Source organism: Molossus molossus, unplaced genomic scaffold (genome assembly GCF_014108415.1).
Source record: "Molossus molossus isolate mMolMol1 unplaced genomic scaffold, mMolMol1.p scaffold_m16_p_20, whole genome shotgun sequence".
Taxonomy (NCBI): Eukaryota; Metazoa; Chordata; class Mammalia; order Chiroptera; family Molossidae; genus Molossus; species Molossus molossus.
The window spans coordinates 47,008,038-47,020,203 of NW_023425356.1; the positions used below are offsets into that span (position 1 = coordinate 47,008,038).

At 47.9% G+C, this 12,166-nt stretch overlaps 1 protein-coding gene across 2 annotated transcripts in view; it reads right to left on the reverse strand.

Annotated features, from left to right (window-relative positions):
- Positions 1-12,166, reverse strand: part of PAPPA2 (pappalysin 2) — a 208,972-nt gene that overhangs the window by 34,608 nt on the left and 162,198 nt on the right. Inside the window, exons 17-19 of one of the 2 annotated variants that reach the window (XM_036273419.1) lie at positions 11,719-11,887; positions 10,196-10,331; positions 8,169-8,278 (exon numbers count right to left, since the gene is read on the reverse strand). In XM_036273419.1, coding sequence (XP_036129312.1) covers positions 8,169-8,278; positions 10,196-10,331; positions 11,719-11,887 — 415 coding nt within the window. The remainder of the gene's footprint in view (positions 1-8,168; positions 8,279-10,195; positions 10,332-11,718; positions 11,888-12,166) is intronic. The other variant, XM_036273420.1, reaches the window with a different exon arrangement.

Here is a 12,166-nt window from a genome sequence, read left to right on the forward strand (position 1 = left end):
GAAGCAACATGGGTTTTGAAAGGCTGAGAAATAGATCTGCACAAGAAGAGTCCTGAACTAGAAAGGGACCTCAGGAATGCTAGAGCATCTGATGTGAGCGCCCTCATAAGGACTGGAGGCTAAACTGCACTTCCCGTGACCCTTGTGAGCACCATTTTCCTCCTCTGGGTAGGAACTGAGAGGGTCTGTGCCCTGGCCAATGGGGTTGATGGGAACCACCGGGCCTCAAAAGAGCACCAACATTAAGCTGGTGAGTGTGAGAACACACTCATGTCAGGACACAGGTGACTTTCTCCTTCCCAACAGCAACGCCCAGATGTCCATCTCGATAGTCATCTACTCTTTGTTAAATAGTAACTTGATTTCACTGAGCGTTTTCCTTTTCCTTTTTGGATTTTAAAATTTCCAAAGATGTGCTTCAGGAAAAGAGAAGGTTTCTAAGAGAAAGGGAGAGTCTCTCCAGAGCCTACTACCTACCCACCCATTTGCAGACTTTCATACTCACATTTTAATTCTGTTCAATAGGAATTCAGTTCAATAACCAGAAAAATGACACATGGGGAGACATGAGCTTTACACAGGATAGCGCCTCTAGTGATTGGAAATCATATGCTCTACACGGCTAAGATCAGATTGGAGACATGTGCATACACTAATATGTGAGTATATAAATACATCCCTCATAGCCAGCTATGAGAATAGGAATCTGTCATTTTCTCCTGGAGTTACACTACATAAACTAAATCTCCCCCCTTCACAGCTTCCCTAAAAGGAAATCAATACTATGAATCCCGACACATTTTGGTATTCAAAATTCCATACTGGAATCACGTAGAAGGTACCGCAGCGTAAGTTACCACTGCACTTCAAAAAGGGATGAACTCTACTCAGGATGACAGATTCATAAGTCAGACACCACGGGGCGCTCAGCCCCTGAGAAAGCTGTTCTCCCCGCTTCGGGCTGGGGAAGCACTCTGCTTACTTCTAGGCTAGGCTCGGCCACCGAGAAACCTTTCTCGATTCTCCTTTACGCTTTAAAGCAGGTACCAGCGGAACTCGATCGCCAGGTAAACAGTAATAACAATACAAGCACGTGCCCTTAACATGTCAAAACCTGGCCACTTGGTTCCTTGTCGTAGCTGTCCATCCACGGGGCATGCCCAGTCCCGGCCCTCATCAGTCAGGCGTTCAGTAAGGGCAGGGTACCTCTCGCGCACTGGGAGCCGGCGTCCCAGGGAGCAGGAGGGATGTGAAGATCCACCAATAAAGGAATACTTGACCTTGAAACCCTCTCAGGATGACTCTCCAGAACACTCTGAACTTCGTGTGTTAGCTTCTCTCCCCTCCGAACATTCTCCCCAGGCCACCCCTGGACATGCAGGGGTGTTGGCTTTAGGTAACACGATAGAAATTCTCATAACAGGCTGCAAAGGAAACTCTTTCTCCCCGGGGCCCTTTTCTCTGTTATTTCCAATTTATTGTTTATATCTTTTTATTTTTATGCAGGTTTATTTCATGATCATGTGATATATGCTCACAGAATAAAATATAAAAGATTGGAAAGGGGACGTGACCTGCCCCCTGCTCCTGTTCCCACTACCGACTTCCTCCCTCCCGTCTCCGTGCTCTTCGGCATCGTCACAGTCCACGCGTACACGGCACATGTGTGTGCGACGCTTTACTTCCTCACACGAATAACGGGCTACTGCAATTTTATTCTATACTCGGCTGTCTGCTTGCCTTACTTTTTTTCACTTCACAATGTTTCTTGGGGGTTCTCTGCATTTTATAGTATCCGGGCTGCTATATCCTATTGACCGCATAGCACTCCATCACCTGGACGTGCCCTAATTTACTTAACTAGATCTATATGGATGGGTAGTTTGTTCTAAGAGACAAAGCTTATGCATAAATCATTTCATACGCGTGCAAACATACCCTTTGAATAAGTGCATGACAGTGAAGTTGACAGTACCCCCGCCCATTGTTTTAATGCTCTATAGTCAGTCTTGAGACGAATTCAGACTTTCTTTCCTCTCTATGAAATCGCAAATGCACCTGGTCCCTGTGTCATGTGCCTTCCTAGACCGCAAAGTCCTTGAGAATAGAAGCGTCCCACACGCATCTCTTGTCCCAGTGACGGAGAGAGACGATGTTTTCTGAGTAACTGCAGCACGAAATGTGCTGCTGCGTCCCCAGAATTCATCTTTGTCTTCTGGCTTGGAAGTCGCTCACCCTAAGCAAAGGCACGCACGGGCCATGAACTGAGCTACTTAACGACCGGAACCGGGGGGACATTTTCAAATGTCCTTTGGAACCCACCGTTGATGGGCACGTTTGTGGTGGCGGGGTGAGACGGGAGTGAAAGCGGAAGCTGGGAGAAGGGGCACAGCCGGGCCTGGTGAGCGTGTCACTCAGTTAAGTGAAGGGGCATTGGACTGAGTCCCCTGCCATGGCAGCTTCCAAAACGGGCCAACCAGAGCCCACGCCTGCGACTTCCTCAAGGCCATGAAACCGAAACGTAAGGACCACCAATCACAATCTGCCAACAAACCTTTAAGCTGCAGCCAAGCAATAATGTCCTCACTTTGCTTCTGCCTTTTCTCTATAATAAAGCCTGTCCCTGGGGAAGCACTCCTAACGACTTCCAGTTTGGCATCGCCCACTTGAATTGATTTTTGCTCAAGTAAACTCTTACAATTTTAACATGCCTCAGTTTATCTTTTTAAAAATTTTTTAAATTATGTTTTTAGAGAGGGAGAAAGGGGGAGGGGGAGAGAGAAACATTGATGAGAGAGAACCATCTATGAGCTGCCTCCTGCACACCCTCTACTGGGGATGGAGCCTGCGACCCAGACATGTGCTCTAGTCGGGAATCGAACCTCCAACCTTGTGGTGCATGGGACGATACTCAACCAACTGAGCCACACCAGCCAGGGTTCAGTTTATCTTTTTTTGTTTTAATCCTCACCCGAGGACATTTTTGCATTTATCTTCAGATAGAGCGGGAGGAGAGAGGGGGGAAGAGAGAAAGAGAAACATTGAAGTGAGAGAGACACATTGAATGGTTGCCACCCACACCACCCCAACCAGGGCCGGGGACAAACTGCAACCAAGGTACATGCCCTTAACAGTAACCGAACCTGGGACTCTCTGGTCCGCAGGCCAATGCTCCAACCACTGAGCCAAACTGGCCAGGGCTCAGTTTATCTTTTAACAGCTCAATATGATTTTCTTATTTTCTGGAACATTTTGACAAATTATAACCATATATGTTACATTTGAATGGCTATAGAGAATAATTGAAAGAACAACTTTGTATCTTCTGCCCAACGTTATCAAATCCTAACAATTTGCTGTATCTGGTTCCTTAGTATAATAAGGCACTAAAGATTTAATTAATGTCCCCAAATGTGTCCCTCCATTATCCTTCTTCTTCCTTCCTCCCTCCTGGGTAACAGCTATTTTGAATTTTTAAATTATAATTTCTATATGTTTGTATATGGTTACAACGATTGCTAAGATTCCCTTGGCAAGTCACTTCTCAGATGAATTCACTGTGCATGAATAAGTGCTAAGAATTTGTTTTGAACTTTCTAATAGAAAGAGGTTCAGAAAAAAATAAATATTTGAACCATTGAAGTTGGTTGGGCCGTTTAAAACATTTTTAAAAGCAAGAAAAAAAGGAAGAGAAGAAAAAAGGGAAGAAGAGAGGAGGGAGGAGGGAGGAGGGAGAGCGCGCGCGAGAGGGAGAGGGGGAACCATTTAAGGTTACTGGGATGGTTTAAGGCTGTTGCCTAGTTAAACGCCTAGTTAAAGGTCACAAGACTGATGTTAGCCAACATTAAGATGTAACACAAAATTGCTCAATTTTTTTTTTTCTATTCCAATAGTTGCTTGGCTCATCACAGCGGACCACGGAGCTCTGCTGCTGCCCGTGTTCGGGACAAGGTCCTCGTCTCTAGAGATGTGGCCACCTGCATGAAGGGCAGTGTTGTTCTGCACATCTGTTTGCCCACAGCACATTGCCCTGCCACCTGCTGTCCAGGTCCTCTTCCCCCGCCCCTCAGACCCTCCTGTCCAGTCTTCTCCAGCAACGAGGGACTCGTGCCCAGAGACGTGTCCAGACAGAGTGAGCAATCCCGTGCCCAGGACTGATGGGAAAGACCTTCCCGTGGCTCATGGGACTGAGCGATTTGTTTTCCCACTGTTGTGTGGCAAGTGCGACTGGAGCTGTGAGACGCAACTGTCCCCTTCGAGGGGACGCTTGGGGGAGGGGGTGGCAAGGCTGAGGACATGAGCAGACAGAAGGGTGAGACTATTCACTTGGAAATGACGGCCCAGGCGGGCCCTGTCTTCTATTTTTCTCCCTGCTTCTCTCTTCCCCTTAAAACATTCTGTTTTTATTTTAGTAATTATTAATCCTTTGGGGACCAATTTTGGAAAACAGAGCCAGAAATTGTAAGATTTGTTTTGACTGAGCAGTTCTGTTGAAAAACTGGGGAGTTGAGAAAGGGATTTCATGCGGCACTGAGAATTTGCAAATGTGTTGTGGCCGCAGGAAAAGCTCATTAATTTGGACCTCGCCAGAATCATTTGGACTTCACAATTATAATATACTACAAACAGCAAAGCAAAGCATTGTCTGGTAAAAAATGCATCTGTGAGGCAGACTACTAGGGGAAATAGGAGGCTATGATGGACGCTTTTGTACTTCAGAGAGGAACACGTTCAAATATAATTCAGAAAAACTCATTTACACGCAAGCAGTCACCACACTGTGCGCAGAACGTCATCTCTCCACGCAGTCGGCTTCCTGCAGGACCTGTTCCTCACCAGCAGTCAAAACCTTGACTTTCCTCTCTGACACAGGAAAGGCATGGATGTCCTCCCACACTCTCCACACAGTGTTATGAAGATTCGGCCTTGCACAGGCCGTGCGGAAAGTAGAGGTTTGCCTGGACACGGCTCTGTGGAGCTGGGAGCCTTCGTGTCTCTGGGCTCTTGGGTTTGATCCCCAACCGGGCTCTTAGGAGCAGACGACAGGAGCAGTGCACGGGGGAGCTCCGGGGATAAAACTGGGGCACCGTTTCTACCTTCAGCAATCTTGTGTTTTTGGTGTTAGAATGACAGGAAAGAGAAAAGAAAAGGAAAAAAAATGAAGGGGGAAAAGAGATGAGGGAAGTATGAAGTGCTCTCAGCAAAAGTCCGAGGAGGTCTCCCGAGCTCAGTGCCCCGGGCCGAGGCGTCCGGTCCTGCAGCAGGTGGTCGGCAGAGGGTCCTGATTCTGGGTGTGAGCAGCAGTGCTGACGACAGCGGGCTGGCTCCTGCCTGTCCCTGCGGCCAGAGGCCACGGCTCATCCCCTTGCTGGGCAGGCCTTTATTCGACAGCCAAGAGCCCTTTGGTGTGGCACCTTCTTTCTGTCAGGACAGTTCTCCGCTGATGCCGTCACCCGGGGAAGGTCAGATGTCTGTGTGCAGCAGGGGGAGGAAGATGCAGTCACAGCAAAGGCCCCGAGTCCACTTGAGAATGTCGACCCTCCCTCTTGCCCCTCACAGCCTGCATGCCCTTGAAAAGTTTTAAAAATCATAGCACATTTTCATCCTTCCTCTCTTCTGTCTCACAACCAAAGCTGTTAGAAATTTCTTCTTTAGTCAGAGGTGTTCCCAGAGGAAACACTGAATGGCCATAAAATCTCTTCCCAGCCCCACTTGGAAAAGAGACAGAAAAAAGACAAATAAATGATCTACACATTTCTGTGTAAACACACACACACACACACACACACACACACACAGAGTATAAAACTATCTTTTTTTTCTTTCTGATAGAGCTAGCTGGTGATATCCTTCCAGAGCTGAAGACAATTTCCTAAGATTTGTACTAAGTGCGTTGAAAGAAATAGTTTTTGCTTAATTCAAAACTGCGTGTTAGACACTGTGCAGGACGTTCCACAGGTGTTATCCGGAGTTTCTGTGACAACTCTGCAGGACAGACTGCCATCCTGACCTTGCTGGAGAGCAGACAGACAGGACCCCACAGGATAGTCACACAGTCTAAGGAGGACACAGTCTAAGGAGGACACAGTCTAAGGAGGACACAGTCTAAAGAGGACACAGTCTTTGAGCTCAGGAGGACTCTCCCTGTTAGGCCACTGATACTTTGAGTTGTTTTTCATCAACACCCCAGGCTACCTAAGACCCAACAAAGTCTTCCTTTAGTAAAAAAAAGTATATTGTTCTAGGAATTGGAGATAAAAACGAGTAGAACCCCAGAGACAGGCAAAGAGTGTGTGGCATCGACACAGTGCGCTTGGCTGTTCTCGAAAGCAGCCCCTTGCATAGCGAGGACAAGCAGTTTTACGGAGAGAAGTTTCTCTGTTCTCTGGGGACCCTCATGGGAGGGACGGAGGTGTGGTGATGCGGGCGCCCTCGTAGGCGAGAGAAGTGATGTATTTTCTATTTGACAGGCAAACTGACCCAATCCCACGTCAGGGAGGGAACCGGCACCCCACCACCGTGAGGCTCCAGCCAGCAGGCGGGCAGGTGGTTCAGGGACAGCCACGGCACCTCGCTCTCCATTTCCTGTCGCGGTGCAACCTTGCACGTATCCAACAGCATCTACCATGTGGATGAATAACAGTAACAAAATCTTCCTTTCCTAGTTTATGGGCCCGTGATAAGATTCAAATAAAATTGCAAAGATATTTTAAAATATGTATTACACACACAAGCCTGAAGACAACACCGTGTTCCCACACGCCAGGGGGCGCTCTAGCAGGAAGAATGAAGCCACTGGACGCAGACTAGGGCACACGCTGCAGTGGAACCCACGGGCTCTGTAGTCTGACCGGGTACAAAGTAGGGGGTCCAAAGGGGTTTGCACAGAACAGGAGCGCACAGTGCATGAACCTCATGAGCCAGGCTCCAGATAGGTGTGCCTCGAGGGCACCTACAGTGTAATGTTCCCAGTATTTCACTTGGGGATAGCAGTGCTTCTGGCAGCAGGACTGGGGTCACCTGGGGGGTGCGGTGGGTTAAAGACACATACTCCAAGGCATCCCCGGAGGGTGGACCCTGGTCTGTTCCTACTACAGACTGCTCAAGTGATTCCTCAGGACACCCGAATCTAAGCTTGAGTGTGACTCAACCCTCAAAATAAATCCGTGTAAGTTATAAGGGTTTTACTCATTGAAGAGTTTCATCTACTACAACCGCTTTTGGTTTATATTTGTTCTTATTTGTGAGGACAAGGTTAGATTTCCCACCCTTCACGAGCCAATGAGGGCCACAGAGTGGCAGGCCACGTGAAACCATCCGTGGTCGGTGCACAGTGTCGTCTGTGAGGATCTGGTAACACGAGAGCAAGGACGTTGCCGTGGCTCCCACCGCTTCCATGGACATCTCTCTTGCTACAGCGCAATTTCAATGTCCTGAAAGCGAACCATCCTAGGTGACCGTGGTTCATAAGCAACGCTCTGTGCTTTCCAGTACCTGTGAAGGAGCTGAGAGAGCCCGGGGCAGCTCATTTAGCCTCTCGAGGTCGCTGTGTTAACTGGGCTAGCCCTCGGCTGTCTCCCGGCATAAAGAACATTGATCTGGAAGTTCAGGAGCTATGCACTCAGTTCCTCTCCTCATCCTCTCCTGTTCTCAATTTTATCTGTATCTTTTCCTAATTCATCTTTCCCTTTCCATCCTTTTTTTTTTTTTTAATCTTTGTTCATTTACTTGGTTTAACTTAGTTTTCCTGTTCTTTTTTTTTTTAAGAAACATAACTTCGTTGGGAAAACACTGGTGACTAACATGATACGATTTTCACGCGTACAACATGATCATTCGACATCCACGTGTTCTACTGCTTGCCCACCGCCCCAGTCCAGTTTCCTTCCTGCCCTAATCTTTTTCTCTTTTAATTCCCTTCCTGTATTATTGTTCTTTATGTCTCACAGTCTTCCTTCTCTATGATCTTTTGAAACGTTCCTTTGGGTTGTGGGCCATCTCTGTTCTCCGGCGTTTCCTTGTCTCTTCTTGAGCTGCGACCCTCCTGTGCAGGATCAACCCACGTTGTTGCACTGAGGATGCTGGGAAGCCCCTGAAACCGCCCCAGGGAACAGGCTGCCTGTTGGAAACCGCTGCGTCCCTGGAACGCACCCCGTCCCTTCCCTCACCTGCACTTTGACAGGCTCCATCCAGTGCTCCAGAGTGTCTGCAGTGATGTTCTCGGGCAGGGTCACGGGGTCATTAGGAGGCACTGCACACGATGGGACGCACACTGCACCTGAAGAGACAGAGAATTACAGCAGATGCTCGAACTTCCCCGATCTCAGCCTTTTTCATCCTGGAATCAATAGTTTTGACTTTTCAAGACCAATTTCTTTCTATGCTATGGCTCACCATTATCGTGGTGATGGGCAGGGCTTATAGTCATCTTCTATGCACCTGTAAAGATACTTTCTACACTAATTGGTGAAGCATCTCTGACCCCAAATGAACGTCCTGTGTCCCAGTGACCCCTCCTCTTCCTGGTCCAAGGCTCCTTTGAAGTCTCTGAATCTGTGCTCCAGCAATTACAAGGTTCAGTCCTGGGCCAGCTGACCTCCAAGACCCACTCCGAGACTCCGGCTAGCGAACCTCTATCCTGACTGACTGATGCGTTTTACATACATGTAATATCATTCCTGCTCATAGGGTTGTCTGAAGCTGATAACGGTAGCATCTACTCCTGCAAACATTACTAGCGGGCCCAGAAATTATGAAGACAGATTTATACTGTCTACACTGACGATCATTATGTTGGCAGCCAAGTAAAAGGTGTGATTAAAAGAGGAACAACAGGAAATCAGAAGCCGAGATTTTGTCACATGTTGGCCTCTTATTTTTTTTTTATTCCTCACTCGAGGATATGTTTCTACTTATTATCAGATAGAGTGGGAGGGAGGGAGGGAGGGAGGGAGGGAGGGAGGGACAGAAAGAAACATCGATGTGACAGAGCCACATCGACTGGCTGACTCCTGCATGACCCTGACGAGGGCCGGGGATGAATTGCAACCGAGGTAGGTGCCCTTGATCAGAATCGAACCCACGACTCATTGGTCTGCAGGCCGACGCTCTAACCGCTGAGCCAAACTGGCCAGGGCTCAGATGTTGGCCTCTTAAAGGAGAATCTCACTCCATTCTTTTGCAGATAGAGTCCCAGTGTCTGTCAAAGAAGGCACGGTCTAGGGTTTTCTAGTTCCGCATCTATAGGTTCGATGATCCCCAAGTTTCTTTGCAGTGCTCACTCTCTATTGTGATGGTTTTCGCTAACTTGTATGATGACTCAGAGCTACACGACTTTGAAGGGCTCTGTACGTGTGAGTGCATGACCTTTCAATGTAGACCTCAGAGGGTGGAGAGATGAGAATCTGCTCCCGAAACACCACCCGAGAGGCCTGGTCCAAACACCCACTGCCCAGGCCTGACCTCAAGATATCTTGGTGCAAAGAGCAATCTGTAGATAGTAAAGAACCATCTCAGAAACTAGCAAGCTTTCTCATGAACTCGAATTATGCCCACGGGCATTACACACCAGAATGACATAGAATCGCTGCTGCGTGTAGACCTGGGGTGAATCTCACTAGGTTTTCCAACAACTGCATTTCTTTCCCATGATGCTCCGGTCCAGCCAGGGCCAAGTGGAGTCGACATCACTATAAATCAGCTCTGGCCACCGAGACATTTAATTGAAATGATTAAGAAACGGCCCAGAGGCTCTGGAGCCGGGTCCTCTGCAGAGAAAGAGTGGCCGAAGGGCCACACAAGCAAGTGCAGTCCCGAGGCGTCCTTTCAGGAGCACTCTGCTGCGGCCACAGGGCCGAGGGCACGGACGAGCGCCCCGGCAGGCCGGGCGTGTGGCTCCTCCTCCCCACCTCTCCTCTTGGAATTGCAGCTCCTCCCGCGACTCACCCACTGGAGGCCTGCAGGGAAATGGGCGACTGCACAGACTCTGCAGATGACTCGGCACCTGCACCAACCGTCCACACACGTGGATGTCAAAGGATGGGTTTGCCACAGAGTCTTCATTTCTGAAGCATCTCAGAGTCCACCTGCATACCCGTCCACTCCTCGGGGAGAACAGTGGATCTTACTCAAGAGCCAGCCAGGCCTATGAAAAGATCATTTGGGAGCAGGATTCGGCATCTCTTCCCGGACTTACCGATCCCGTATCCCTGTTCACACTTGTACTCCACGGAATTCAGCTCCGAGGAGGGCGGCGGGCATTCCCCTTGTAGCTTCGCACACAACTGGAACTCCTCCGTCCACAGTCCCTCCTTTGTGCAGACGATGGGATGCTAGAACATCAAAGGCAAAGGATACTTCATGATCCCTTTGTGGACTTCATTTAGAGTGGGGGAGGGGCTGGCCAAGTGGGAGTGTTCTCCAACTTCTAGAACTTAGACTAAAAGGCACTATTGAAATAATAAATCATGTGGTTACTGACCCAAAAAGGTCATAATAAATTTCTTTTTTTGCTATTTTGATATAAAGGAATAATGAAGAACTTTGTCATTAATAAAATTTATTCACGATGTGTCTTCCTTTCGCTAGAAGCATAGATGAGCTAACAACTGTAACCCATGTATTCTGAAATATTTTTGGAATTTTTTTTTTCCAGATGGTACTGTTTTGCATTGATTCATCCATACTGTCACGCAAATGCTGTGTGTGGCCAGTGTCAGATGCTTTTCAAGATGAGTTCGGTCCAGTGAAACCAATTCATAATATTTCTGAAGGTACGTTTTGCCTTTCTGCTTGAAGGGCTGCAACAGGGTTGCTTTGGATCTCACCCGAGTTCTGTCGCCTTTCTCCACATGTGTGCTGGCTTGAGTGACTTGGCTTCACACCCCCAACAACACACAGTATCCTGTATGCAGAACATACCCGACAGCACTAACTCGCGAAACCCAAGAAGGTGAGATTTTGGAACTATAGATAACTCTCCCTTCATCTGGCCAACTTCGTGAGTCCTTAAACAGTCAGCACAGACAGATGTGTTTGATTTCTTGTCGTATCCGTGGCATATTCTTTACACATCTGCCCTGTGGTGCGTATCTTGGAGTGCTAGACCCTGAGATGACCACATGGGTCAGGAGAGCAGTCAAGGTCACTGACCTTTGCCTAGAGAGTCTGCTTACTTCCTGTCTCCTGTAGCGTGCGGTATTTGTAAAGATTCCAAAATAAAATTGATCTTAATCATATAACCATGATAAGACTGTGGTTTTCACTTGGGACCTCTTCTGCCAAAATCCTAGAGAGAATAATAACCGAAGAGCACTTTCGGCTGTGCCTGTGTTGAGGAGGAACTCATGTATGTGTTCAGGACTGTTCATTGAAGAACATGCTCCTATTTCCTAGCCATGCTAGGTCAGTGGCCACACATGGCAGGAAATCACACTGCCAATCGGAACCCCAGCATTTTCTGGAATTTGTCTAGGTACCCCAATCATCAGGTTTTTCTTCTTATCCAAGAGAACGTTCTAAAAGAATAGTCTGAAAACTTCAGACTATGATACCTTCTGAATTCCCTATGAAATCGTATCAATACCCCAGGTTGGAATCCCAACTTGGTAAGACCCTGCCTGTTGGGATGAATTTATATCATTTCTACTCAACATTCTTGGATTGGTCATCAAGGCCAGGGCACAGCCTGATCCAAAACAAAGTTGCAGTCATCCTTACCCTTTCGCCTTCCTGGTTACAGTTGAGCACACACTGGCTGCCCAGCTCGAAGCCGTTGGTACATTCATACATGCCTTCAAAGACAGGAGGGGGCGGCTTGCAGACCACCGGGACGCAGCTGCCTTGCTCCCAGGTTCCATCCTCCAGGCACTGTATCTTCAGGAACTTGCTGATAAGACATACAAATAACAGCCCATCAGACTCCCCCCAGGGGTCGTGGAAGAAGGCTGGGTCCTTAGTAACATGTGATAAGAATGAGCAAATAGACAGGGGCAGTTGGTTCTGTTTAGCCAACTGCCCCATCTCACCAATCTGGTTTCTAAGCCATGAAAGTAAAAATAGCAATGTACATGTAATAGGGACAGTAGTAGCTTGTGTATAGTCATCTTCGATACAGTACTCTCAAAAAGACTCATAAATATCGGTGCAGGGTCTAGATTATTTACGG